Source organism: Neomonachus schauinslandi, chromosome 6 (genome assembly GCF_002201575.2).
Source record: "Neomonachus schauinslandi chromosome 6, ASM220157v2, whole genome shotgun sequence".
NCBI lineage: Eukaryota > Metazoa > Chordata > Mammalia > Carnivora > Phocidae > Neomonachus > Neomonachus schauinslandi.
This window is the reverse complement of record NC_058408.1, coordinates 15,307,812-15,334,969: the sequence shown is the minus strand read 5'-3', so window position 1 is coordinate 15,334,969 and position 27,158 is coordinate 15,307,812. Positions and strand designations below refer to the sequence as shown.

Genomic DNA, 27,158 nt, shown 5'->3' with positions numbered 1-27,158 from the left:
AGGGTATGTGCTATGGTGAGCACTGTGAATTATGTAAGACTGCTGAATCACAGACCTGTACCTCTGAAACAAATAATACATTATGTGTTAAAAAAAAAAAAAAAAGAAGAAAGAAGGGGGGGAAGAATGGGGAGGGGGAATCGGGGGGGGAGACGAAACATGAGAGACTGTGGACTCTGAGAAACAAACTGAGGGTTCTAGAGGGGAGGGGAGTGGGGGATGGGTTAGCCTGGTGATGGGTATTAAAGAGGGCAGGTATTGAATGGAGCCCTGGGTGTTATATGCAAACAATGAATCATGGAACACTACAGCAAAAACTAATGATGTAATGTATGGTGATTAACATAACATAATAAAGGTGTCTTAAAAAAAAAAAAGAATTAAGTGTGATGCCTGTAAGATGAATGAACTTAGAGTTGTCCCTTCCTTCCAGGGTAAATTAAAACCTTATTTGCTGTGGGAATCTTGCCTTAGACTCTCTCTTCCTATACTGATCTATGTCTTGTACTGCACATCTCTTGTAAAAAATAACCTGCCCAACTCTCAGAGGCATATTGTAGATAGGTCTGTATCCCCTACTGGTATGCTATCTGTTATCACCCAGCAGTTTCTTATGGGTGTGCTAACTATTTAACACTCCTCTCTACCCCAATCAAGTCCAGAGAGCACAGTGTGAAAAACAAAACAAAACAAGTACTTACCAAGTGCTGTAAAATATTTTTTGAAAAAAAATCTGCTGGGTTTAGTGGATTTGGTTTTTGGTAGTTATCTGATTCCTCAGTAAATATTTATGGAGCACCTACTATGTGCCGGACATTGTGTTCCAAGCTGGGAATACCCCGAACAGTCCTGGTTCCTGCATTCATAAAACTTTCAATCTGAGTGAGAAGATGGACTAAGTGGATTATGTGTGTGTAAAGATTATTAAACAAGAACCAGATGGAAAAGAAGAAAAAATGGTAGTGGCGGGGGAGGCAGATGTTAACCTAATCTAGGTGGGTTAGGAAATTAAATTTATCTGGGAAACTCGTGTTTAAGATGAACTTGGCTCTTGGGCCTACTTCATCAAGAGGAACAATGTCACAAATCATTATCTGACTAATTATAACATAAATATTTCATAATAATTAATAAAAAGCTTTCAATGAGGTATCAATGAGTTGATCACTATTTAAAAAATTAAATATCACAGACATACTGGATAAACAATCTTCATCTAGAACTTTTGAACACTGTCCTCCTTATTTGCTTTTAAAATGTCTAGAGTGCCAAAACAAAGTTTAACTAAATGGAATTTTTGTTTACTTATTTACTTTTGCTATTCCCAGAATGAATTTTACATTTATCTCTACATCTAGCCCCCAAATTCTGTGTGCTAAGTGTGGATTATACAAGGTTTAAAAATCAGTTAAGGACTCAGCAGAAACTTGATGGCAACTCAAACTCATTTACAAAGCTATGGGCAGAGTTAAGGGAAAGCACCAGGTGGTAATAATGCATCCCCAGCTAGTCATAGTCAGGCCTCCTAGGAGACCATGCTAACTAGTTAAGTAGGAGCCCATAAACATTCTCAAATTTGCAAGGGAAGGGATGAGAACAGATTTGGGAACCTGGACAAAGAGCTGGGGTTATAGGAAAGGGCCACTGGATGGGAGCTGTAGCTTTTGGTGGAGGAATACCTCCCTGAAGCCCAGAGCTCAGTAGACAGGGAACAGATGCTTTAAATTCTGAGATTTCATTCTCCTCCCACACTCTCATCTCTTGCTGCTGCTGCCACCTTTCATGGACAAGCCAAAAGGAAGCCAGAGGGAAAGAGAGCAAGCTCATTGACACTGTGAGTAAAGGTCAGCCTTGTAGGATACAGGACTGAATGCAAGAGCAAAGAGTAGCTCCAGACAGGCCAAAAAATATATACATCTAACATAAAAAATTTACAGTAATGCATTATGTTGCACTGTTTTGTATTTTCTGTGCTTTTCTCTTATTCTCTTGTGCTAATAATCGGTAAGCTAGCTATAACAAAATGAAACAGTATAATGCTGTCTGGTAAGAGGGATCAGGTTCTTTAATCTAGTTCTACAAATTCAGTTCTTCAGTGGATAATCCACAAAATGGATATTTAATTCCCATTGGCTCTCCAGGGTAAGCAGTTTCAAGTTTATCACCTTTCTCTTTCCATAATGGTAGAATTTTTAAGGTATTTAATTTTCACAGGGAAGCTGAATCATAATTGTCCATAAAGCACATCCACTGGGATATATATCTTTGTGCCTCTTCATCATGTTCTGTCAAATTGTGTTTCCTAAGGTGTTCAATAGGTTGTCATCTATAACCAAGGAAATTCAATACAAGTACAAAACAATGTGAATTTAATACAAGATATCTCTATTTACACTGGAGAATTCTGTTTACTGTAAGAATTAAACAACAATGCTTTAGTGTGTCGTAAAAATAACATGTATAGTGAATATAGATGCTCCAAACATATTTGTTTGTTTTTTTTTTTCCAGTACAGCATGGCAATATGAGTATCAACTGTGGGTTTTCCCCCAAGGTCCAGATGATGATTGAATGTGGCAGGTATCTCCCAGTGTGAATACTTGATCCTTCAATTAAAAAGGAAAAGAGAGAACAGTTTTCACATTGTGGAATAATGCCTTATTACTGTTATGCTCTCCTAAAAATGGATTCAATGGAATCTAAAAAAGATTGTGCTTGGGAAATTCTACCTGACAAACTGATTGGAGGTGTTTCATAAAAGTTACACAAGGTTTGCTCAAAACTGTCAAGCAGTTTTCCTAAGTGATTCACTGAATTCTATAATCCATTTCTCCTATTAAAACTGAGCCTTTTCAGGAAAGAAAATAGAATTGCATTTTGGCTGTTTAAAAATAAAGTTAGTTCAAAATAAAAAGTTTGAAAAATAGTTATTTCTTCAAAACCAGAGAAAAATCAGAACAGAGATCTTAAGAATTTTGAATACTGTCACTGAGAATGATGCATCAAACAAGTCAAAGCATCTAAAAAAATTTTTTTATGTGGCTAGATGGAATCCTGAATTATGAGCTTTTCTACAAAATGTAGAGGCAAAACAGTACAGTGAATAAAATCATGAATTTTTTGTGTCATCCACACCCTGCTTTGTATTACATTCCTACTTAACTAGTTGTCTTTAGCAATTAATACTTATAAATCTGAGTTTCCACAGCTGAATGTTAGAATGACAATACCCATTTCATGGCTAGTTGTGAGGATTAAAGTGCCTGGTACATAGTTCTAAGCTGTAGCTATTCCTACAACTATTACCATCAGTGTTGGTAGGAAATCAAATACTTCTTTCTTTGTATGGGTGAATCACATAGTATTTACACACACACCTTCACGTATATATACTATAAAAGTCTATTTCTTTCTTAATTATCTCTTAATGTGAAGGATGACATATACAGAATGTGTATAGAACTTCTGTAGTTAATTATTTCTCTACCACCCATTTCTGAAATCATATATATGCTTAAAAACTGAACTAAATGGGGGTGCCTGGGTGGCTCAGTCACTTGAGCATCCAACTCTTGGTTTTGGCTCAGGTCATGATCTCAGGGTCATGAGATCGAGCCCCATGTCTAGCTCCATGCTCAGTGTGGAGTCTACTTGAGACTCTCTCTCCCTCTGCCCCTCCCCCTGTGCTTGCGCTCTCTCTCTCAAATAAATAAATAAATAAAATCTTTGAAAAACCTGAACTAAATGTTCTTTCAATAATGTCCTATTGTCTTCATGGTACTATGTGTAAGTCTGCAAAAATAATCGACTTCCTAACTTTTTTCTGTTCCTATCGACAGTTGCCACTGTCTTGGTACATATCCGCATATAAATTCTCAAAAAGCCAGCCCAGTACAAAAGGCTGCATTAGGAAAATATTTTCATAGGTTCCTTAAGTACTCATTCTTTTCTCAAGAAGTCCCTGGGACCCTGTCTAATGGGTGCCTAGCTCTCCTTCTCCTGTGCTCATCTTGACATTACCTAATCTTGATGGCAGGAACAATCTACCCTTTCACACAGAGGCATGCAAAGCAGATCCAGTTTCACACACTCTCTTTAGAATCTCAACGAATCACTAGGCTGAGAAAATCTTTTTTTTTTTTAAAGATTTTATTTATTTGACAGAGAGAGACACAGCGAGAGAGGGAACACAAGCAAGGGGAGTGGGAGAGAGAGAAGCAGGCTTCCCGCGGAGCAGGGAGCCCAATGTAGGGCTCGATGCAGGGCTCGATGCGGGGCTCGATCCTAGGACCCTGGGATCATGACTTGAGCCGAAGGCAGATGCTTAATGACTGAGCCACCCAGGCACCCCTAGGCTGAGAAAATCTTATACCAAGCAACTGGGCCTTTGAGCCTTCAGCAGGCCAAGAGGGAGATGACTTTCTGCTGGCTTTGAAATCATTTCAAATTATATTATGTAATTATAAAACGTGCTGTAAATGTGCATTTGCATATACTGTGTAATTGCATATGCATATACTTTTCACATCCACACAATAACATGTTATCATTGTCCCTATCATCAGCAAACATTAATTCCGTCAACAGCTATTTAATACCCATCTACCCATGACTGGCACCTTCCCAGTTGCTGGCACTAGAACCGTGATCAAGGCCACAGAGGACAAGTCACATCCCTGTCCTTGTGTGGGTCACAATCTAACAGGGAAACTGTTCTAGTAAATTTACTTAAGTAAAGATAGTGGATAGTTACAAGCAATTGTAAATATTAATAAAGGATAAGAATTTCATATTCTATATTTCTAGTTACTGTTTTTTTAAAAAAAACATTCTAATTACTTTCAAATGTCATTACACGTTATGCTAGGTAATGAGGAATAAGTTTGGTAAAGTCAGTATTGATGCTGATTTTAGCAAGGGGGACTTCAAGTGTGAGGAAAAAACATATTTACAGATTCTAAGGCCTAGGCTTCTGAAAGGGAATATGGCTCATGAGAATTTGGAAGCTCTCAAAAGCATTATTCTAATTATGCAATTGTAATCTTCACAACACAGGTCACAAATTTATTAGACAGTAATCCTTTGTGCCCCTTCTTACTGATGGCTGATGGTATGACAAAGGAAAGGTCCAGGTGCTATACAATAAAGGGTTCTTATCTTCCTAAAAGTAGCTCCCATTCAGGTTTTAAAATCCTGCCTGAAATAGCAGCCTGCGGAGAACGCCTTTGCCAGAGGGAATGTGGATGCCAAGCGCTCTGATTAGAGAAAGAGAGCTGGAGTGTCACACCACCATTTTTGCAGGTAAGTGAAGCAAGGGACTAGAATTCAGTAGGACACGTTTGAAGGAAAGAAAGCCTTAGGTGTGAATCAAGTGATAAAGACCGAGTACTTACAGACTACTTGGTAGAAGGCAATTAACAGCATGTAGCATTATAATAGCAAAATCATGGAAACATAAATATCCACTGATAAAACACGGGTCTCATAAGCTGTGGTTTTATTCAGTGGGACTCCACGGCCTTTTGAAACATTGAAGCTGGGCTCTGTCTGCTTAACTGCCATGGAAAAATGTCTCCACCACACTAAGTGAGAAAAACAAGTTACACAAGACGGAATGATCTCACTCTGGTTTAACAAATGTATATTTTATGTATCTATCTTTAAGTGATTATTAATTGAAACTTTTGTTTGTTTAAACTAACACAGCCCTTAACCTTTTCTTCTTCTGGTTTAAAAGTTTACTGCATTTTATTATATCCTCTCTACATCATATTTTTAAAATTGTGGTAAAAAAACACATAACCTAAAACTTACCATCATAACTATTTTTCTGTGTGTAGTACAGATTGTTAACTAAATGCACATTGTTGTATAACAGATCTCTAGAACCTTTTCATGTTGCAAAATTGAAACTATATTCCTTGAACAGCAACTCCCCATTCCCCCTCCGAACCCCCTGCCAGATTCTAGTTTCTGTTTCTATGTGGAATCATGGAGTGTTTGTCTTTTTCTGACTGGTTTCTTTTAGTTAACATAATGTCCTCAAGGTTTATCCATGTTGTAGCATGTGATAATTTCTTTTTTTAAGGCAGAATAATATTCCATTGTGTGTATGTATGTATATATATATGTATATATATAAACAAATGGGTATTTGTTTATCCATTCATCCATCTGTGGACATTTGGATCTCTTCCAATTCTTGGCTAATGTGAATGATGCTACAGTGACTGTGGGTGTGCAAGTATCTCTTCAAGATCCTGCTTTCAATTCTTTTGGATAAATACCCAGAAGTGGGATTGTTGGAGCACATAGTAATTCTATTTTTAATTTTTTGAGGAATTTTCCATACTGTTTCCCATAGTGGCTGCCCCATTTTATGTTCCCACCAACAGCCCAATGGTTCTAATTTCTTGACTTCCTTGCCAACATTTGTTATTTTCTGTGCATTTATTTTTTTCTTTTGGTAGTGCTAATCAGCAAAGTTTTAATTGAGCATCTATTATGTGGGTCAGGCACTATTCTTAGAACTGCTGGTAGAGCACAGAACAAAAAGTTCCAGGACAGGAAAAATTCTCAGAGCACATGAGGCATGTCCTGAAGCAAAGAGCAAGCTTCCCAGCACAAGCTGTGAAGTAGAGCAGGTTGGGAGACAAAGAAGAAAATGGCAATCAGAAGGACAAGACGCCATTCTCTTAGCCACTGGGTCAGGATATCACAAGATTCTGATGAGTAGAAAGTGACTGTTTAAATCAGAATCATTTATGAAAAGCAGAGAGTCTGTTTCCTAAGCCATGCTGTCTAAAGGTGACCATTTGCTTGATAGGCAAGAACTAGACATTTATATCAGAACCTTTTATATCTCTCATATTTTGTCACATATGGACATATATTTTGGAAATATACATACTACTTATTACTGAAAGTGTGTTTATTGTTTCTCCATATTTTTTTCCATGTTAATAATCCTGATCCCAGCATGTGCAAAACCATGCAAAAAGCATCTGTTTCACAACATGACAGTCTAAATGCCTATGTATCTCTGGACCTGCCACACCTAATGGAGACCCAGAGGGATGACACTTCCACATCCCATAGGGTTCCTCAGGGAACTTCTTCTCCATACATTTGGCACCTTATTCATATCCCTACCTTGTGATTATTTGTTCCCCTAAGGAATCCTAATATCCTTAAGATCAGGGATTAGGCAAATTCATCTTGGTATCATCAGAATGATGGCACCTAGCAGTAGGTCATCAAAAAATAGACTTTGAATGAACCAATTCAGATTTTTGCAGGGTATGAGGAAGCTCTTGAAGTTATCTGGGTGAAAAATATCAGTGACCTTCCTTAGAGGAGTGCAGTTGAGGGTCATGTGGTAAGACAAGTCAGGAGTGAGCCAGGGTTGAAGTCAAGAATGCCACCCAGGTTTCTGGCTCATGTGACTGGGTTGTGCTAATCAGGAAGAGGAGGAACACAGGAGAAAAGGCAGGTAGAGGGGCAGAGAACATGTGGAGAAATCAACTTGGATATGTTGAATGTAAAGGGTAATAAAAATCCAGGTGGAGGTTTCCCGATCTCAGGGTCCTGGGATTGAGCCCCAAGTTGGGTTCCCTGCTCAGCAAGGAGTCTGCTTCTCCCTCTCCCTCTGCTCCTCTCTGGCTTGTGCTCTCGCTCTCTCTCAAATAAGTAAATAAAATCTTAAAAAAAAAAAAAAAGAGGCCCACATTTAGTTCTGAGGAATGACTTAGATTTCCACAGTAAAGATGGAAAGAAAATAGGGGTTGTCAACGCCAATTTTATAATCAAGAGAACTGGGGCTCATGGAATTTAGTCTATCTTCCGAAGTAACACACTACTACACAGCAGAGATAATATTTGTCTATAGGCCTATTTGACTCCACACCCACGTCTTGCAACCCTACAGTAAGCCATAAGTATTCTAGAAAGGAACATGTGTTACAAGGCTCTGTAAATGCAGGTTGAGTCATAAGTTGGGAGTGACCTGAATACCAGACTAAAGAATTTGGATTTTATTCTTTAGGTTTTTAGGGGAAAGTATGGGGGCTTTAAAAACAAATAGAGGAACAAGGTGTTTTCCAACAATCAGATTTTCCCTCTCCAGATGCTAGACAATAAAAATCAAACACTGGAAAATTTGGGGCAAGTGAAGAGAGAAGTAGGTGGCGTGAAAGTTGCTATTTTCTTTTTAAATGAACACTATTACTTTTTAAATGTCTAACCATTGCCCCACAATAAAAATTTTGAAAATTCTGATGTGATTAAACACAAGACTTTAGAATACAATGAAAGTGTTTACACAAATCTCCAAAACCTCTCAAATTCTCTTTGGTTCAATGAATACATTTTAAAACTGCTTGCAAATGCACAAAACATAGTATGCAAGTATTCCCTGAAATGTAGAAAGTATTTCTCTTGTCCACCTAGGATTCTGAGTACAGTTGCAGTTCCAGGTGCTAAAACCAATGGTATGAAGGAAAATGCTCTACAATGCAAATCATGCAATGGCATTTAACAGCAATCCAACTGGAATAAATCACTAACATTTTCACTGCCACCTATGGGCTAGATGCATTTGTGGAGCACGAAGTATGACAAGATTTTTTGACTGTTTCATATAAGTATCAAATAGAGATCCATTTATTTTTTTATTAGGAAATTTATAACAGTACAGGAATCACTTCAATAGCAGAGATAATCACTCACTCTAATTATTTGAACTCTCTCCATTACCTCAAATATATCTAATGCATTTGCCAAAAGTTTAATTAAAATAAGATGACTGGAATAATTAATATCATAGTAAACATAAGACAAACTAATAAAATTACAGTTTTCTTCTTCCATTCTTTTTGGCTATGCTAAAGGAGGCCATCTCAATTTTCAGTAACAAACTACTTAAAACAATTTCTAGGATATTAAAAGTCTTGATGTTTGTCTTAAAGGGAACAAAATTTGATGTTACATAAGTTTCCATCAGTGTGGAACGATGACAGTATGTTGTGTGAAACTTAAAGATATTTCCAATAAATGAATAAAGTAATTTCTACCTCCAAGTTATTGCAAATTCTTTATAATAAGATTTTATTTTAGCCAACTTTAACTGACTCATGTAATTCTCTAAACTATGCAAAGATGTATATATCACTTAGAAATAGACACAACCAACTTGAAGTTAAACAAGTATAAATACATATATATTTAACATATGCACTGTTTAAAAACTGCATGCTGACATATTTACATATAATATATTAAAATACAGAGTTCCAACTGGTCTCTTCTAAGATAAACTTATTCAACCGAAAGCATTTTGAAATACATGATGTGCATGGACTTTCTATCTCTCTCTACCTCTCCGAGAATGAACTCAGGACTGTCAGAAACAGAAAGTCACTGAAAATATAATGTCACTGTCACAATAGCACTTTGGGAATCCTCATCTGTTCTCTACACCTCTCCTGGAACGTATTGAACAATAAGATGCAGTACACAAGAACTATCAAAAGGGAGCACTTTTGAGCCACCAAAATTGTGTGTTAGCCTAAAAACTACAATCTCCCAACTACAGACAATGATCCTATCTCAAGTATTTTATGTGCTAAAATGATCATTAAAAATTAAGCACCACATATAAGCTGCCATTTAGAATATTAATTTACCTTTGCTAATCATCTTTTTAACTTGAGGCTAAAAGAGTTCACTTACCATTTGGATATTCAGGCTCCGTCCAGGAGATGTGAAAGGAGTGAGGTGAATAGGAGTGTGCTTTGGGGGTTGGCACACCTTCGGGTACCTGCTCATCAGTTAGGGCCTCACTGGCCTCGCTCACAGTGCACCCACCCCCTGTGCAAGCCTGAGGAGAAATGCAAAAACCACATTTCACTCTAGGTCGCAAAAGTTTTCTGGGTCCAGAGCCTTGGAAACAGAGAATTCATAACAAGAGTTCCAGATACTTTGAAATACAGTTTTCTTGATCCACCCCCCCCCCAACCCCCCAACACCAAATAAATTTGTTTCAGTGCTGAGGTCTGACATTTAATTAGTTTGCTTTTCAGGACACAAGACAGCCATCTCTGATAATTAGAAAATAACCCAAACGTATGCATGTATGAATTAGAAGTACATCCTATGTTAGAGCCTAGAGATAGGGCATCTACTGCCTGGGTGAATAACCTTGATGAAATCAGCCTTGCACAAAGTTTCCTAGAAGGAATTAAGTGCACGCATGCACAGACACACACGTGTGTGTGCACACTACATTAGGGTAATAATAGAGACTGAAGTTACTTCAGGATAAAAACAAGTGATTTGGAGTAAAAGAAAAGATCCACAGCAAATATAGTTGCCTTTATTGCAATAGTGTAACCAATATATTTAAAGTACAACATAATGTGAAATTGAATAAAATAGTATTTCTCATATATCAGCAACATAGCAGTTGTTGAGTGACTTTTAATAGCTTAAAGGGTCAAATCACTTACTTATGTGCCAGAGGAAATGGACTCATTACACGGCCAGCAAACTTCAAGTGATCACAGAATCTTCCCATTCCCTAATAAGGTATTAACTAATGCCATAAATGAAAACATGGATGCTAAAGATACCTGGGAGGGCCCTGGATGGCTCCGTTGGTTAAGTGTCTAACTCTTTTTTTTTTTTTTAATTTTATTTTATTTTTAAAAAATTTTCTATTGTTATGTTAATCAGAGTGTCTAACTCTTGATTTCAGCTAAGGTCATGATCTCAGGGTCGCCGGATCGAGCCCCACGTCAGGCTTTGGGCTCAACAGGGAGTCTGCTTGTCCCTCTCCCTCTGCTCCTCCCCCTGATCACATGCACGTGTACTCTCTCTCCCCCTACCTCACCCTCAAATAAATAAATCTTAAAAAAAAAAATCTGGAAACTTCTGTGTGTACTCTCATAATTAACTGCAAGTAATCCCAAAATAAATGTTTGAGTGTATTAGGAAAATATCTCTGCTACCTAACTTATTGGATAAATATTGTTTCAGGAAGCAGAGACAGACACACAGGGCTTTTCCAGACTATATTTGCTAGCAAATATTAGCAATCATATCTTTATATAACATAGATATTTGAAAACTACCCTTAACCTTTGTTCAGTATCTCTTTAGGTTCCAGTTGTAATTTACACAATCAAATTTAAAAATATTTCAAAAAGCCCTAAAATTTACTGAAAACCAATTAAGAAAATGAAGGAAAATCATAGGACAATGTCAAAAGCAGATAGGCATTTAGTCCATTTTCAGGGAATGTAGATATTGCTAGCATAAAAAATTAAAACATCTTTTCATTTCTTTGGGCCTGTCCCTTGCTTTTCAGCTTGATATTAAGGGAACAACCTTTTGATAATTAACACAGTTGAAATTCTTTTCCCTATAAATAAGAGAGAGTTGACTTATTTTTAAAGATATTTTCTTATGTTGCAGTATACTATTTAACAAGTTGTCTCAAATTCTTTTAACAAGTTGTTTCAAGTTCTTTATTACAAGTATAAATATTAAATGGTCAGTAGACATGGAGCTCAATCTCACCTTCCCTTGTAAGAATACAACAGTAGCCCTATATCTTCAAGATAATTTCTCACCAGCATAAGCAAGTTTCTGATGGGTTAAACTGTGGCTTGGGCATGAAATTGCATTAAGATCGGGACCTAATTAACCTCTGTGGGTTCCCTCTAATTCTCAGCTGCAGTGTGTGCATATATATGGAAGAGATAAACTATCCTCTTCCTGAGAACAGAATCTTTGCAAATAAAGAGGAATCAATTGAGCTTGTGGCCAAACCATGACTCAAAGCTCTAGGACATGTCATTGTTAGCCCAAGAAGTAACTACCTGAACATTAAAATAGAAAAATTTAAAAAAGACATTTCAAACATACTAAAAGTCCACTAGAAAATACGGCAGGAAAAGAGGCCAAGTGGGACAGCCGAATTATCAAAGGAAAATGATGGAAAGAGCATTCTTTTTAGTCCTCAGAGAGATAAATCTATCTACTTGCAGTTCCTAGATTTTTTTTCCTTAGGAGGGGAAAAATGTTGGAGCATCTTATTGTTAAACCCATAATACACTGGGATTTAATTCAGATAGTCTACTTGTCACTATTATTTTTTTATGTCCTAAGAATTGTCCCCAGCTAACTTTCCCCAAAGAAATATTATAAGACATGTAATTATATATATTTAAAAATAAAAAGTGAATTGAAATTTACTTTGTTTTGAGAATTTTAGGATGCCTTTTGGGATAAGTAAAGACATCCTCTAGTTTGGAAGGACTGATCTTTGGGCTATGGGCTATGTCATCTAAGATCCATAAACTCATAATTTGACAAAGGAGCTTTCTAAGAATCCAAGGAGTTTACGAGAGAATTTTTCTTGCAAATAAAACAGAATTGATAAAGTATTACCTGCAAAATATTTTATTTTGTTTTTTTTTTCCTCATTCTTTTTGCATGCATTTAGAGGTGCGAAGTGAGCAGTTCCTAAATAAGGAAAAAAATACTCTTAAAGTTGCTTCTGATTGGTCAAATCTAACTGATATTATCTAAATGAAATCAGACCAATCAGTATCTTGTTTGACCTACCAGCACCGGGGGCCACTGCATGCAATGCAACTGAATGCTGATTAAAATGCTGGTTCGGAAAAACTAAACAAAATAGCGGGATTAATTAAAAATGGTTTTATGAAATGGCAAGGTCTTTGAAAGGCCTCTGAGCCTTTACAATAAGGCATTTCAACCCATCTCCTATAGCTTTCTCAGTTACAGCCATTTTTGTTAAGTGCCAAAGTCATAGTACCACCCTGAAATGTCCAGTAACTTCTGATCAAATAGGGAATTGAATTTTGGTAAAGGAAATGAGTAATTAATAAATGTGTATCAATTATTTTGAAATGATGACTATTAGGAACATCCAAAACTAGCATTCTCTTTTTCAATAGTTTGTTTCCAGATAAGTAGGCTCTGAGGATATTAAGAATGCAGCATACCTTAAAGTATGAAGAAAAGGAACAAGGCCATGTTGTATATAAATGATACTTTGAAAAATTAAGCTCATCATTTCCAAGAATCTTTCCAGTAAAGATATTTAACATTTAACATTCATCAAGAGGCAAATGTCTAGCTGTAATATGAAAATTATCAAGCCGTACATATCTTGCTACTAGTCTGTATTACTAGCTTCTTTATTTAATTGCTGACTTATTATCTTTATTCAGAGCTACCACACTCCACAATACCATTTGTTGAGTGTAGTGACACGTTATGCTGTCTCTTCCAGTAGAAAAAGTATATGCTTGGATCCACACAGTCCCCAATTCTGACACCTTATAGCAAATCATTTAATTCGTATCAGAAGTCTCAGATTCTTTATGAAATATATATACTTAGCGTTCATTCATTCATCCATTCATTCAAGAATTGTTTGTGAGCTTCCAGTTTCTACCAAACGCTGTGTTTGACTCAGCAGATAGAATTTTGAAAGATGCTGTCTCTACCCTTCACGAGTGTATAATCCAGTTAACAGGAAAAATTAAATGAAGCCACTTGAAGTAATATACTGTCTCTGAGTCTAGAGTAAATCACAGTGGCTTGAATCCTCATGTATTGTCTTCTATTCTTAAGGGCTTGGCCATCTGTATGTTTTATTTTCCAGAACTTTCAACATGCTAAGACTATCTATAAAGACAACTGCACTTGGCTGAGAACCTAATCTCCATCTACTAATCTAATGATCTTGAAAGCTAGTTATTATGTGGAAACTGAAATATACAATAACCCTTCAATTCACCAAGATGAACCTAAAATGTTCTGGTTCACTTATTTTACTGGTTATAGAGTTAGGTAAAAAACTTAATTGACTACTTCCTGAAATATATTAGTGTATTTTCTCCACTACTAAATACTGTGAAATCAAAAATAATGTGAGCAAATTTATTTTCCTAACAAGAGTTAGGGCAAGGACTTCTACATCTTTATGACGTTCTGCATCAACATTACACAATGGCTGACAGATCTCATTTGATTCCGTAGAATATTGTTTGGGATCACAGAATGATTTAGTGTCATGGAATTTTAGGGCTCAAAGAGACATTAAAAATCATTTAGTTCAAAGCCCTGATTTTAGGCTTAAAGAACATAAAAATCAGTGCAGCTAAGTGAATTTGCCTTTGGTTATACAGTTGGTAGCAAAATCCGACTTGAAATGCAGGCAGGCAGCCTCCCAATCTAGTGGTATTCATTTTTCAAGATATTACAGACGTATAAAACATAGGAGATTGGAGTGGATTTACACTGATTGCACAGCATATCCTAAAAATTACCTGGGGAGTAGAACTTTGTTTCATGACATTTGCCTCCTGATAAAAACTAAGAGCACAACAATTTCTGTTTAATTTTGGTTTCTTCTAAGCAATAGAGTCTTTTCTGGATTTTGATATTACCACTGTTTTGAAAATAGTGTGGATTTCTGTATTAGTTTTTGAAAATCAAGGTAATACCTTTCCTACATCTTGAGTAATACGACTAAGTAATCAAAGATGCTGCTTCATAAGCCCATCTGCGTGCTGAACACCTAGGCACATAGAGTCAATTCTGAATAGGATTTTTAATATTGTCTGATTGCCCTTGTTTTGGGATGTCAGGTCAGACAGTAAGCAATAGTTGAATGTAGTTTATTTTCTCATGGTATAATATTTAGAGCATTTAAGAGCATGTTAAGTAAAATGAATGCATACACAGTGTCTACATAAATGTAAATTTATTCATAATCAAGAGCAGAATATTTTCTATGGCATTTATCAAAGCAAATATCCTTATATAGGTATTACTATAAAATGAAGAGTGTGTTTAAAACAAATAGGGACAATCTCATGTTTATATTCAGTTATTTTCAGATGTGCTATTAAACTTAAAAAAGATTATATTTCATCAAAAAACAAAAGGAACCACTGAGTATAAATTCCACAGTAATATCAAGGTCTTTTAAAAGACCTTTGTATAAAAGTGCTATTTTGCATTAAAAAATGCTATTGTCTGTCTAAAGACCTCTAAAGTACGTTGATTCTAGGGTTTTTATTAAGTGACTGTTCTTTTGGGATAGAAGTGTAATGTAAACCAGACTATAATAACAATCGTAACAAACCAGAATATTTAGGGATCACTTAAACCATCATTTTAAAATATAAGACCTAAATTCTCATACCATACATTGTTTTCCAAATGAAAACAAGCTCCATAGGGAAATAACCTTATTAATTCAGGCACTTTAGAAAAAGCCCTTACCAATTATGACATTCTGGAAATAACAAAGAAGAAATAATTTCTGATAATCCCAAATTAGATTTGGGAAAAATCTAATGACTCAGATTGTTATGCCATCATTCTGTGTAATACAAAATAAATATGTACGTATTAGATCACATTCCCATTTACGGTGTGAAGTATGTTTTCAGTCTCAATAGCAATACAGAAATTTTGGGTTTGGGTTTTTTTGTTTTTTGTTTTTTTTAAGTGAACAAGAGAGAGAAGATGGGACAAAGGAAGAGAGAAGCAGCAAGAGAAGGGAAGAGAAAGTGGTAGAGTAAAATGAACTTACTCCCAGCTTGATGAGATATCTATTACCAGGGTACAAGTATTGTAGCAGGTGATCCTGAAAAAGTTCTGTACTGTTATAGACGACATCCCAAATTGTAAAATCATGTGTGTGATTTGAAATATATAATATATAGCGCTCCAGAATCCCATTTACATTTCTTGGTTGTTTCCACCTGGGAATGGAAAAATATAGCATGACTATCCATCATTCATTCAAGTCAAACCTGAAATGTGCAAGATTTTTAAAAGACGCATATGAACTTGGATTTATGCCACTCAACACACACACACACACTGAAACCTTAAAAAAAAAAAAACCAAGTAGTTATTAAATGTCTCTTCTGAATGGTCTAAAGAAAATATGGCATAGTGCCTACTTTCTAGTTACTTATAATTTTAACTAGCTAATAATATAAAAAATGTGTGAATATTTAATTTTGAACTTAAGCCATAGAACAAAAATTGAGAGAAGTAGAACATTTGAGAATTTATGAGAAATGGGAGAGAGAGAGAGAGAGAGAGAAATAACATAATTGTCTTGAAAAAATGCAGCCATCTAATGTCAAATTAACCTGCAACTCTAGAATACAGAGAAGCTGAGGACTGAAGTGCTGAAGTAGTCAAATCAAACTTCATGGATAAGATGGGACGCTACCTAGCCACAGAAGACTGTCTACTTGATGGATCGGATATGGTAGGCACAAGGAAAAGTAGAGGATATTCCACATACACCTTACAATGTGTCAGTGAACATGAGCCGGACAAATCGTAAAATAGACAGAAACAGGTAAACTGAGAAATACTTAGAGTAGTGGGACATCTTTTGGCGTAAGTAATGCGGGCTCAGCTTAGGGCAGCACTGAAAGCCAACAGGACATCTCAGACCTGGAACAATGGGGTATGGATCATAATGTTTCCCAGCTTGAACGAATATCCTAATTTATTCAGCCCAAACTCTTCTTTTCCAGATGGGAAAACTGAGACCAACAGAGATGAATGTAAACAAGTATTAATTGGTGGCAGGAGAGGTTTGTTAAATTTCAATTTAGTATGACAATATACCTTGTACCTCAGAGATTAGGAAATGGGTCAGAATCATTTCATATCAAAAATAATTTGAACATGCCTATATGTGAAAGTTCCTTTCTGACTTCAACTGCAGGGGAACAAGAAGGTCTTAGTGTATACTCAAAAGGAAAATAAATATTTAGACTCTAATTCCAACTCATCACGGATAACACCTCCCCTACAGAAAGCCCAAGGCAGTCCTGTAAGTGGTCAGTTTCCCTTTATTGAAGCTTGCACAGAATCTGTGTACGTATGTAGCTAATCCTGATTGCATGGAGACGAAATGGAAATTAAGTTGGCAAGTGATAATCAAAGGTTCCCAGAACCACTGAACTAATCACTTCTATGCATTTCATCACAATAAAATTAATTTTATGTCACAAGCCCTTCCCTTGATTGAGCTCACTGGGATTCTTGCATAAACCAATGTGGGACAGAGACAACATTTCTACTTACTGTACATATATAGTTCTAGAATCCAGGACGGTCAGAAGTGGGGAATCCACGTGCTCTGGTGGAAGCTGTGCCGTGTAGAGTATGACCAGGGAACTGTTTGTACATCCCACATGTGTGCAGGCACCGAGTACAAACTGGTGGGGTGTAAATACTGCTAAATCTAGAGGGTGGAGGAAAAAAAGAATTTATATACCATTATATTTTTTATTCAGGTGATCCAATTCCTCCTCTACATTCCCACTTCTTAGAACTGTTAAAATAAGGCTTAAAACAAGAATCAATAACCCTAAAAATCAATAGCAATAAGATATAGGCTGTTTTATCCTTTAAATACACTACAGTTATTTTTAAATAGGTAAGTGTCAGTCAAACTCTTGCTTTAACTTTTTCATTTTAATAATTTGACTATCCTCTTGAATGTCTACGACCAGATAAGTCATTTTCTGAGTTTAGAGTTACTTCAACCACTCTGCTAAAAAATAAATGAGACATTTAAATGATTTTTAAAGCATATTTGAAGACAAGGGAAGTTGCTTTTGAAATGCAAATACATAACTTGCAACAATGACTTTGTGCTTGTAATTCCTTTTGCCTAACTCCTTTCTCCTGTCCACCTGACCACCTATTATTTGACCTTCAAGTTGTCTAGCTCAATGCAAAAGCCTGTCTCTTTCTTTTTTCTTTTTTTTTTTATTATTATTTTTTTTATTTTTTTATTTTTTATTTTTATTTTTTTTTAAAAGCCTGTCTCTTTCTTAAGATGTTCCTAACACATCCTGCCGTGACCCCTGGCACAAGGTGGAGCTCTTATCCTCTCCATGGATTTGGCTCCCCCAGATTTGCACACACCCTGTGCATAGCATTGTAACACTATCATAATGATTTGTTTACGTGACTATCTGATTCACTAAGCTGAATATTGTGAGGGAAGGATTCATTTTTCATCCTCAGTATCTAGCACAGTGCCTGGCACATTGTAGGTTCTGAATATATGTTTGAATAAATGAATAAAGAACTAATGAATGAGATGATCAAGACACAGTTGAGCTGGGTATGAACAATGACTGAGAGAGTGGGATAGTACCCCAGCCAGTCATGATCTCTCCCTCCCATGAACCTCCCTAGTACTTTCTTCCTTTTGGCCTTTCTAATGGATATCATTTTCCCTTGCATTAGAATAAACCAATCTGTAATTTACTAATTCAATTCCGAAATGCCCTGAGTACTTCAGTTATAAAGGTACTCAACCATTATTTTTTTGACGAATCTAACCAAAGTACAGTCAACTTTACCAAGATTTAAATATCATTCATAATTTTATACTACTAGAAGAAATTTCTATTTTCTGGAATATTTTTGAAATAAGCTAGTCACAATTTAAGTGACACATATTTTTAAATCTCATTAACCTGACCCATTACAATTCTACATTTAAAATACTAATGAGATACAACCTAATTTAGGGAAAGAGATTTTGTATTACACTGATAGCAAAAGTAAACTAGAAAAGAACACTTTGATTTTCATGCAAAGTACAGTGAGTTGGTTAAACATGTAGATCATCCAAAAAAAAGGCAAAAATAATAATTTTACACCAATACAGTTACTCTAGACCAAAAGAGTGGTCATCAAGAAGAGACTCATAATGCTTTGGATTCAAACTTGTTCTTGTTATAATTTTATCCTACTGCTATTCAGTGGTACTGGCTGAGGTGGCCACCCTCCAGCAATGTGGTCAGAAGACATGTTACAAGGACACTTTGAAGCTGGGGGTAAAGGGGTACGGCACTGGTATCGCCCGGGGCTGCTAGAGACATGACAGGAACAGCTTCACCGTGTCTGCGCAAGTCAGACAGAACTGGCAGACCTTCATTTGGACCAATAAGTTCTATGAAACTTATTAAGTTAAAAATCATGAGAACAGTGGTCTCATATGCTACAATGAGTGTAAACTCTATTTACTATTTCATGCAAAGAACAGCTCCTACTAGCAGGTCCAATTCTGGCCAAAATTACAATGTATTAACATGCTAACACATTATCTGCCGTTCCCCTGTTCTCTTCACTTTCTCCTTCTGATTCGCAGGAACTTGGTGACGAGGCAGCTTCTCATCTCTACCATCTGTCTGAATTCCTTGCATTCCCAAGGCAGGGGAAGCTAGGGATTTTTATCTCTAAGTCTGGTTTCAGGAACAAAATCAAGGAGGACATAGAACCCAGAGTAAAGCAGGAATCCCTAATGGGTAAGTCAGTGCAATTAGGAGAAAGCTGTAGTATTTGAACATCAGAGTACATCTAAGTTTTCTGAAAGAACATGCCCCTGCCGAAATTGTATTCCATGTGGTCGACTCCAAGTGACTTTGGCATATTTTGCATGAGCCTCTCTCTTGGCCGTTTCAGATTGTCTTGGTCAGCTGCAAATGAGACTGGATGCTACAATGTTCTTTGGCAAACAGACTCTGTGATGGGGCAGTTTTTCTTGCTTCCTTACATTCTAGCTTTTTGAGGTAGGGGTTTGGCTACCTAGTTTATAGGCGGTGAAGAAGTCATACCATTCAAATGTGGCCTGATGATTGCTTGTCTGTGTTTGCTGGGACAGACTTGCACATCTAAAAATCAGTTAATTCTTAGTTACCCTAGTTAATCCTTAGTACCATCCTCAGGCTGGTGAGGTCAGACTGCATCATCATGATATCATCACCTTTCAGTATCTCCTTATTACAGAATGCCCCACTCCCTTTCCCAATATACTTCCATACTTTGAAAGTGACCTTGATCACCTAACTCATAAACTCACCCAGAAATATCTGTCTCAAATGCCTAATAGCCTCCTGTAGCAATTAGTTCCAGGGTTACCATTGATATCTGGTTTTTACTGTGACAAAATCTCCTCCTCCACGGATTGGGAAACTGGCATTTTTATGCCAGTTGGAGAATGGGAGAGACCAAGATGAAGAAGTAAGTATGTGTGGGAGGGTCATGTTACTTACGAGGCCCAGTAGGACTGATGAGCCAGGACTGAAATACCAAATCCTGTCAGGTCCTGCATTCATAGTTAGGGTTTATCCCCAGACCATCTAAGGTGTTATGGGTGAGGAAGATAGGAGACAGCGTGGCTTTAACTAAAACGTCCAACAGGGTTTAAGGATGTTAGTGGTATATAACTGAAAAGTGCTACAGAAAACATAGAACAGAGCAAGAAGAATCAGGAGTTCTGGGTAATTTTAAAAGGCAAGAGTCAGTGGAGTCTTTGGCAGGAAAGTGACATATTGAGCAAAGACTTGGAAGAGTGAGAGTAAATCTGGGATTCTATGGACAGAGCCACTCCAAGAAAGATGACAGGGCAAAGGCTTGGAAGGAGGAACACGCCGGGCATGTACATAGCAAGGAGGCCAGTGTGGCTGGAGCTGAGCGAATAAGGCAGAAAGAAGTAAGAGATGACATCAGAGATTTAATGAGGGACTGGATCACATGAGCCTTGTAGGTTTTTGCACAGATTTGGGGTTTTAGTCTGAGATCCTATTAGGAAGACCCTAGAGGATTTTGAACAGAACTGTTGCATGATCAGATGGATTTCATGAATAACAACCCGGCTGCTGGGTGGAACATAGACTATAGTGAGCAAGAGAGTAAGCATAAATCTCACTTACGAGGCTACTGTAGTAATCAAGTAAGTGGAGGCTTGTCATAAATGAGAAATGGTCGGATTCTGGATATGGTTTTTTCCCCCGGCTTTATTGAGGTATTAACATATAACATATATAAGACTAAGATGTACATTGTGATGATTTGATACCCATATACATTGTAAAATGATTACTACAATAAGGTTAGCTAACGTTTCTATACCCTTCATATAATTACCTTTGTGTGTGTGGTGATAACATTCAGAATTTACTCTCTTAATGACTTTCATGTATAAAGACAGCATTGTTAACTATGTTTACCATGCTATACTTTAGATCACCAGAACTTGTTCATCTTAGAGCTGGAAGTGTGTTCTTTTTGACTGACACCTCCCTATTCCTGTCCCCAAGGAGCGGTCCTCTGGCCTCAATCCCTTGGCAACCACGATGCTGCTCTAGTTCTATGAGTTAGGCTTTTTTATTACACATATAAGTGAAAATATGTAGTATTTGTCTTTTTCTGTCTGACTTATTTCACCTAGCATAAAGCCCTCAAGGTCTATCCATATTGTCTCAAAGGGCAGGAATTCCTCTTTACATGGCCGAATATCATTCCTCCATGTGTGTGTGTGTGTGTGTGTGTGTGTGTGAGATGTGTATCTGTATCTATAAGCTTATTTTATGTTTAAATTCAACATATAAGTGAGATAATATGGTATTTGTCTTTCTCTATATGATTTATTTTACTTAGCATAATATCCTCAAGCTCCATTCATGTTGTTGCAAGTGACAAGATTTCCTTATTTTATAATCTTCCATTGTGTATATACCACATTTTCTCTATCCTTCATCCATCAGTGAATACTTAAGTTGTTTCCAAATCTTGGCTATTATATATAATATTGCAATGAACATGAGGTTACATATATCTTTTTGAGTTAGTGTTTTCATTTTCTTTGGGTAAATACCCAGAAGTGCAATTGCTGGGTCATATTTTATTTCTAGTTTTAATTTTTTGAGGATCCTCCATGCTGTTTTCCATAGTGGCTGCATTCAATTTACATTCCTACCTACAGCATACAGGGGCTCCTTTTTCTCCACCTCTTACCAACACTTGTTATTTTTTGTCTTTTTGATGATAGCCATTCTAACAGATGTGAGGTGATATCTCATTACAAATCCTTTTGATTTGCACTTTCCTGATGATTAGTCATGTTAAGCATGTTTTCGTGTATGTGTTAGCCATCTATATGTCTCTGTTTGAAAAATACCTACTCAGATCTTCTGTCCATTTTTTAAAAGGACTGGCTTTTTTTTATCTGTTTTGTTATTGTATGATTTCCCTATACAATTTGGATATTAGCTCCTTATCAGACATATGATTTGCAAGTACCTTCTCCCATTCAGTAGGTTGCATTTTCAATTTGATTTTTTTTTTCTGTGCAGCTTTTTAGTTTGACGTAGTTTCACTTGTTGATTTTTGCTTTTGTTGCCTTTGCTTTTGGTGTCAGATCCAAAAGATCATCACCAAGACCTATATCTTGGAGCTTATTACCTATGATTTCTTCTAGGAGTTTTATGGTTTCAGGTCTTACATTCAAGTCTTGAGTGCACTGAGTTAAGTTTTGTGAATGGTGTAAGATGGTGGCCCAGCTTCATTCTTTTGCATGTGGCTATCCAGTTTTCCCAACACCATGCACTGAAGACACTGTCCTTTTCCATTGTATATTCTGGGCTCTTTGTTGTAAATTAGTTGACCATATATGCGTGGTTTATTTCTGGGCTCTCTATTCTGTTCCATTGATATTGTGTCTGTTTTTATGCCAATAACATACTGTTTTGAACACCATAGCTTTGTAATATATTTTGAAATCAAGTAGTATGATGGCTCCATATGGGGAGTCAGCCTAAGAGTCAGCCTAGTGCCGAACAGGCCAGCTCTGGGGTAGTGAAGTTAGGTGTTCACTTTACTCTCCTTCTCCCATGGGGAGAGTCTTGGTCTGTACTGAGCTGCTTGGGTTTGGGGTAGGGATAAATGGAGGTAATGTGAATTGATTTCTCTTACTCTCCTTAATGCATTTTTTCTTATTTCTGTACTTTACCCAAGTGCTATAATCCCTTATTTGGAAACCTTGGCTCTTGTGAAGGTAATTTTATGTGTGAATAGTTGTTCAAATTAATGTTTCTGGGCAGGGGTCTGGGGTTGGGGGATTGGTGGAACGAACCAAGAAGTCCCTATGCTGCCATTTTGCTGCAATCACTCCAAAAGGATCTCTGGATATGTTTTAAAGGCAAAACTATAGGATTCCTCAGTGCACTGTAGGTAGTGCATGAGAGAGAGAGAGAGAGGAATCAAAGCTGACTCCAAGGTTTTTGGCCTAAGCAAAGGCAAGAATGAACCATTAATTTGGTTAAAAAAGATCACAGACAAAAACAGGTTTTGAAGGAGAAGATAAAGAATTCATGTTTTAGACATGGCAAGTTTGAGATATTAATTAGATAAACATGGAGTTGTCAATTAGGCAATTTGAATATAAATTTGGAATTTCAAGAAAAAGTCTTGGACTGATATATAATTTGAGATGTCATCATCATATATATTATATTTAAAGTGGATGGAACACTAATAGAGCAAGTGTAGATAGAAAAGAGAAAAGGTAAAAGGATTCAAATCTTTTTCATATCTTTTTCTTTTTCTGGGAATAAAGCAGAAATCAACTAAAAAAACAAACAAACAAACCAAACCAAACCAAACCAAACCAAAACAAAGAAAGAACAACCAGTAATGTACGAGAAAAACAAGAGGATTATAGTATCTGGAAGTCAAATAAATCAAATGTTTTAAAGGTGATAGTTCAAATAAGATGACTACAGAATGACCATTGTTTAATACCAATGGCAGTCATTGGTATTTGTGCAGTAAAGTTTCAATGAAGTTATGGGTGTCAAAGCCTGACTCAACTGAGTTTGTGAGAGAGTGAGAGAAGAATCAGAGATAGTGAATATAAACAACTTTTTCAAGAAATTTTGTTGTAAAGTAGAAAAATGAGACAATAGAGAGAAGGTAAGTAGCACCCAGGGATTTAAAAAAGATAATTTAAATGAGATTAAAAATGTGTTGTATGTTGATGGAAATGACCCCACAGAGAGGGCAAAATTAGTAATGATGAAAGAGGAGAGAATTTTTGGAGCTTTGCCTTGATTACATGAAAGAATGGAATCTAGTACGAATGAGGAGGATTTGGACTTAGAAGGAGCAAGGACAGATAATTTTTAGTTATAGGAGAGAAGGCAGACAACGTGGGTATGAATGCTAGTTGGTGGATAGATGGTCATGGGAGTGTATGGGATTTATCTTATAACTGCTTCAATTTTCTCAGTGAAGAAAGAAGCAAGATCATTAGTGAAGAGTGATCTTCTGATTCCCCAGAAAAATACACTGCTTTGGGCCCTCTATTTCTTTTAGAATGAAATCTAATAATGGTCAGTGAAATACAAGCTGACTTAACACCTGACTACTTCTTCTCATTCCTTCCATACACTAGACATATTTTTGTTCCTTTAACTCTACAACGTCACACCTCCAGGCCTTTGCAGGTACTATTCCTTCTAGCTGAAATCTATTTTCTCCTTCTATACTTGGCTGAATTTTTTTCACTCTTCAGGTTCATCCTCCTCTGGGTATTCTCTCTTGATAATCCAACAGTGTGGCTACCACCATCCTCAGATACTCACTGTCATATTGCCTTGTTTAGTTACTTATTATAATGACCAAAACATGTCAGAAATTGCTGTTATTTATTTCTTGCCTTTATATCACCCCCAGGGGGATGTAAACTCCTTGAGTGGAGACAGATATATATTTTTTTCTATCATGTACTCTACAATATCTCCAGGACTGATATGATGTCTACTTAGCATAGTTTTATTTGTTGAGTGAATGAATGGGCAAGACAGGTGGGAGACCTCTATGACCCTTAGCCAGACTGCGAACTTTTTCTCAAAAATAGAATAACATCTAAAAATCCCCCAGAATTTAATTAATTGTTAGGTCAATGGAGGGTCTGTAATTGTGAGATGAAAGAGATTCACTATTGAAAAAAACATAAGAAAAAGGCAAACTTGTGTTTGCCTGAATGCCAAAGAGTAATTTTCAAACATGAATGCTTCATAAGTAACAGGGATAGAGATACACCAAAAGGTCAACAGCATTTTTCTCAGAGTGAGGGCATAAAGAAAATTTAAATCTTACTTATTGTTTAGTTACATATATTTTTCAAATTCTATGATATGCCTGTATATACATGTATAGATGGAGAGAGGACAGCCATAATTTACCAATATCAATTCATTATTTAAGAAAATGTAGACCTAGCTGACACACGCCCTCTTATACCTCATATGTCATACTTCTCCTTTCCTCAATGACTTCAGCATTGGCTCAGTTTTCTTTTCAATTATAATTCCTTTTTGGCAACTCCAACATCCTCAATAATGACTCATCTCTGAATCTGGCTTAACTTTAACTTCCTCAAATGTAATGTCCTTCACCTCTACTTCATTTATTCAACATTCAGCACAGTTATACCCACTACTTGATCATCTTTGGAACTATTTCCAAGATTCTTAATCTAAAATCTGCCCTCTCCCGACCACAAACTGATAGCCTTTCACCTCTTCCTCTTGTCACATCAATGCAATCACTCCTTTGTCACCACACAGGGTCTATCTCTTAGCACCTTCTCATTTTCAAACTATTTGCAACATTTGCATTTTCCTTGATATGATCTTTGATCACTCCTTTCAGAGCCATGCTCTCCACTCCCTAGAGTTTTTCACCTCACCCACCTACTTCAATATATGCTCTCCCAATTCCTAGCTCTGGATAAATCTCACCATCTCATTTCTCTAATGCTTCCCATACCTCTGAGATGTGAATGAGAAATATTGCTGAACATATTGAAAGAGTCTACTAGAGTTTTAGGTTTTCCAATTTCAAGGGGACCCTTGTCACTCCTCAGTAATAACTGTCTTGTTTCCTTATTTCTTTCTTCATTGTATTGATCTTTTCTTTTCCTCCTCCCATATTTTGGCCGGTTCTCTAGATGAACTGAGTGGGGTCTAAGATTGGATCCTTTAGGTATAGCTCTGTCCTCTGAACCCCTACAATGCTTGATATCAGTGCCCCAGGGGCTGAGATCAATATGGCTGTCATAGTAATCTATTTTATTTCCTTCTGCCCTCTCCCTGCTCCCCCATTTTTCCCACCTTTAAATTCTCATCTAAATTTCCCTCAATTAAATTATAAATCTAGAGTTTATCTATAAAATAGGTACTACCCATAAAACAGAATGTGGCTGGTTGTTTAGGGAGCAGAAAGAGCAAGGGAAACTTCCTGAACAGAGTCATTGAGGGGAATAGATACTACTCAGGGTTCAGATATAATGTTGGGAAAACCAAGAAGTGCATATTCCCCTGCCTCCACCACCTTAGATTTCTCAGAATGATGGAATAATGATAGAAGACATGTACCAACTCTTGGGAAGAGGGGCCCTGACTCCTGTTTCCAAGATAGAGTCCCAGGGAGGTGACAGATCTCAGCTAAAGAAATGACCTTGGTGTATGTAGGCAGGCAGGACCAGGAAAACAGTGCAAGGATTTAAAATTTCCCAAGTGTGATATGGAAGCAATGAAGGGATATCTTGGATCTGAGTGAGATATCTCAATAGTGATCCTTTTGCAAAGAGAAGGAAAGTGCACTCCAAATGCCACACTCCAAATGTAAGATTCTGGAAGCTTTCACACCATCAGAGGACAGGAGGCAGACCCCTGAGAATGACTGTGATTCTCTTACTACGAAATTTTATGGGAGGGAAGTCAGTTATCAAGTGTAGCTATAGAAGTAAAGATATAAACAGTTACATAGAAATAGAGATACAGGTAGATGTCTTATCAACAGATTTATAGATGCTCCACGCTCACTGGTACCTCATTTATGCTTTTATGATGGCCAAGGTTTTTCAAGCCTATGCAGAATTAAAAATTTTTCCAGTCATTTTCCTTAAGGTAATTCACACACACAGAGACACAAATTGGGTTGGCCACGTTTCTAGTTTGGGAAATCTGCTTTGTTCAGTGTGCCTTTGCTACAATAGGAATTGAGGATTTTCCTTTGATTCTGAGAACTTAAAAACCTATAAACTCAATAGTGCAAAGAAAGCCAGACTGATTAAATAGCTTTTTTGACTTCCAAGTCATTTTTATGCCTATACTGTCCACCCCGAAGTGGATTATTCTCAATGTATTTCCATAAGAAGATGAAGTGTCACTCGCGTCCTTTGAATAATGAGGCATGAAAAAAAGAAGGGGATA

At 36.8% G+C, this 27,158-nt stretch overlaps 1 protein-coding gene across 1 annotated transcript in view; it reads right to left on the bottom strand.

Annotated features, from left to right (window-relative positions):
• Positions 1-27,158, bottom strand: part of USH2A (usherin) — a 710,400-nt gene that overhangs the window by 334,004 nt on the left and 349,238 nt on the right. Inside the window, exons 32-34 of the mRNA XM_021698433.1 lie at positions 17,161-17,320; positions 15,638-15,809; positions 9,730-9,877 (exon numbers count right to left, since the gene is read on the bottom strand). Of these exons, the coding sequence (XP_021554108.1) occupies positions 9,730-9,877; positions 15,638-15,809; positions 17,161-17,320 (480 nt within the window). The remainder of the gene's footprint in view (positions 1-9,729; positions 9,878-15,637; positions 15,810-17,160; positions 17,321-27,158) is intronic.